The sequence below is a fragment of the Monopterus albus genome, unplaced genomic scaffold, assembly GCF_001952655.1.
Source record: "Monopterus albus unplaced genomic scaffold, M_albus_1.0 scaffold471.1, whole genome shotgun sequence".
NCBI classification, from domain to species: domain Eukaryota; kingdom Metazoa; phylum Chordata; class Actinopteri; order Synbranchiformes; family Synbranchidae; genus Monopterus; species Monopterus albus.
This window is the reverse complement of record NW_018128351.1, coordinates 116,285-118,338: the sequence shown is the minus strand read 5'-3', so window position 1 is coordinate 118,338 and position 2,054 is coordinate 116,285. Positions and strand designations below refer to the sequence as shown.

The following is a 2,054-nucleotide window of genomic DNA, read 5'->3' as shown; positions in this document are numbered from 1 at the left end:
GCGGGCAGCCATTTAGGTTCAACACATTGCATGCTGTCATTAGCACAGATAAGGGGCCTACTTTTGGAAACAGCTTCACAAAACAGGCAGCACACTTCTTTAGAACAGAAGATGTGATGTTATCTGTGGATGATATGCACAGAGGAGCCAGGAGCTGAGGAGCCAAGCAGTAAAAACCCCTTAGGTAGCTGCTAAACAACCTGCCTTGGGAGAAAAACAAACCACACAGAATTCAAAATGCTGGCAAATTAGGCTTTTGTGTATTCCCCTTGGAACCTTAAAATGGAACATGTTATGAGCTCTGAAACAAATACTAAGGGCCATTATTCAAATCACTACAAATTGGGATCTAATGTCATGCTTTCTTTGTTTCGCATGAAATCCTCGTTATTTTTAGTAAAATGGCCTATTACCGGGAAGACACAAAAACTGAATACTACTGAGAGAAAGTGCTTCACGGTGGATTTCTCCCTATAGCTGCTACACCCTGGTACTACAAGGCCGTTTTCTGCTGGAGAGTTAATATCGGCCCAGGCAACGTTACATCCATTTGTCCGGTTCTGGAAGGAAATGTGGCGACGAATGCAAACGGACACATTGTCATCTTGACCAATATGATGTTCAGCGATGTACAAGGTGAACCCCATTTTAACAAGTCATTTTACGTGCAGGAAGACCATGTTAGGATTTGTTGCCAGCCACGCAACAGCAGTTATGAATTCACAGCAGTCATTTGCGCTGTGGTGTGACAAGCATGCATTTCTGATATTCTGTGGAATGACAGGGCAAAATCAAGACGACAACACAGAAACGAGGGTCCGTGACATTACAACATCTCAAATCCCTTTACCGAGGGAATGGTCATCTTTAAACATCCATTTCATCTTTGCTGGATCCCCGCACTGACGTGTGATGGAGCAGTCGAAGGGGGGGCTGCTAAATCAGCAGATAACGTCCAGTAATATTCGAAAAATCCCACAAGGCCGATCAAAACAAAACGTCAACAATCGCTGTGTGCCTGCAGCCTCCAGCTGTCCGTATCCAGCAGGTAGGTGACGTTACTGTCTGAGAGAGGTGTGGTGGGGAGAGTGCTGCCTTCAAGTGCACTCGGAAATAATCACTTTATCTTTGATTCGAGGCCTCGTAAACATTGTGGACTAGAACATGTACGATGTTGTCCGGACACTGTTGCCAAAAGGCAAGGGCTTAGTTTTGCATGTGAATGGTAGGGACATGGCCCTACCAATACTTTGGGAGGACAGAAATGAACCTACCAATATTTGAATAAACCCGTGCACATTATCTTTGGACAGAAGTCCTATTATATAATTCCGTTGTGCCCTCCCTGAGGCTTCATCTACAAGAAGAGGGGATAGCTGGTGGTCAATACACAGTATGTTATCATGGCTGTCCATGGGTGAAAATGTAGTCTTTGCTATGACTTATTCCCTTTGCTTTATTGCCTGCACTCCACAGCACACATAACATAACATAACTTTGTCCATGCCACATCTTGACCTTTGTTGATAACATTATTTCACTGAAAATTCCAATTAGCTAGCTAGCTAACAGCTCCTAACACTTAACATTATTTCACAGAAAACATTATTTCTTGTTCTAAATTTATCATTGTGGTGAACTTGCAGGTCCTCCGACATCCTCAAGGGGGTGATGCAGCACCCTTTGCACCACTACTTCCTACGGCCTTGACCCTGACTTCCTTCTTCTTCATGGCCTACTCGTTTGACCAGATCACTTGGTTGTCTGCTAAGGACAGCCCTCTTCAAACCGATCCATGGTTTCAAATTCAAATGTATTTATTTATATAGCGCCAAATCACAACAAAAGCTGTCTCAGGACACTTTGTCTAGACCTTACTATTATTTTTATTATTATTATAGAGGAAAAATCCAACAACCCCACCCACTGAGCATCACTTGGTGACAGCGGAGAGGAAAAACTCCGTTTAACAGATGACACCTCCAACAGACCCCGGCTCTTGGTGGGTGGCCTTCTGCCTCAACCGGTTGGGGTGAGTGGATAGAGGAGAGAGA

General features: G+C 44.1%; 1 protein-coding gene and 1 long non-coding RNA gene across 3 annotated transcripts in view; one reads left to right on the top strand and one right to left on the bottom strand.

The window, feature by feature from the left end:
• LOC109952536 (gamma-aminobutyric acid receptor-associated protein-like 2) overlaps positions 1-1,221 on the bottom strand; it is a 13,263-nt gene extending 12,042 nt beyond the window's left edge. The window contains exon 1 of one of the 2 annotated variants that reach the window (XM_020587670.1): positions 851-1,221. In XM_020587670.1, coding sequence (XP_020443326.1) covers positions 851-865 — 15 coding nt within the window. In that variant the 5' untranslated portion in view covers positions 866-1,221. The remainder of the gene's footprint in view (positions 1-850) is intronic. The other variant, XM_020587668.1, reaches the window with a different exon arrangement.
• Positions 968-2,006, top strand: LOC109952537 (uncharacterized). The gene is made up of 3 exons (XR_002273785.1): positions 968-1,048; positions 1,647-1,813; positions 1,902-2,006. It is a non-coding gene; the product is annotated as an uncharacterized LOC109952537 (long non-coding RNA).
• The last annotated feature ends 48 nt before the right edge of the window (positions 2,007-2,054 follow it).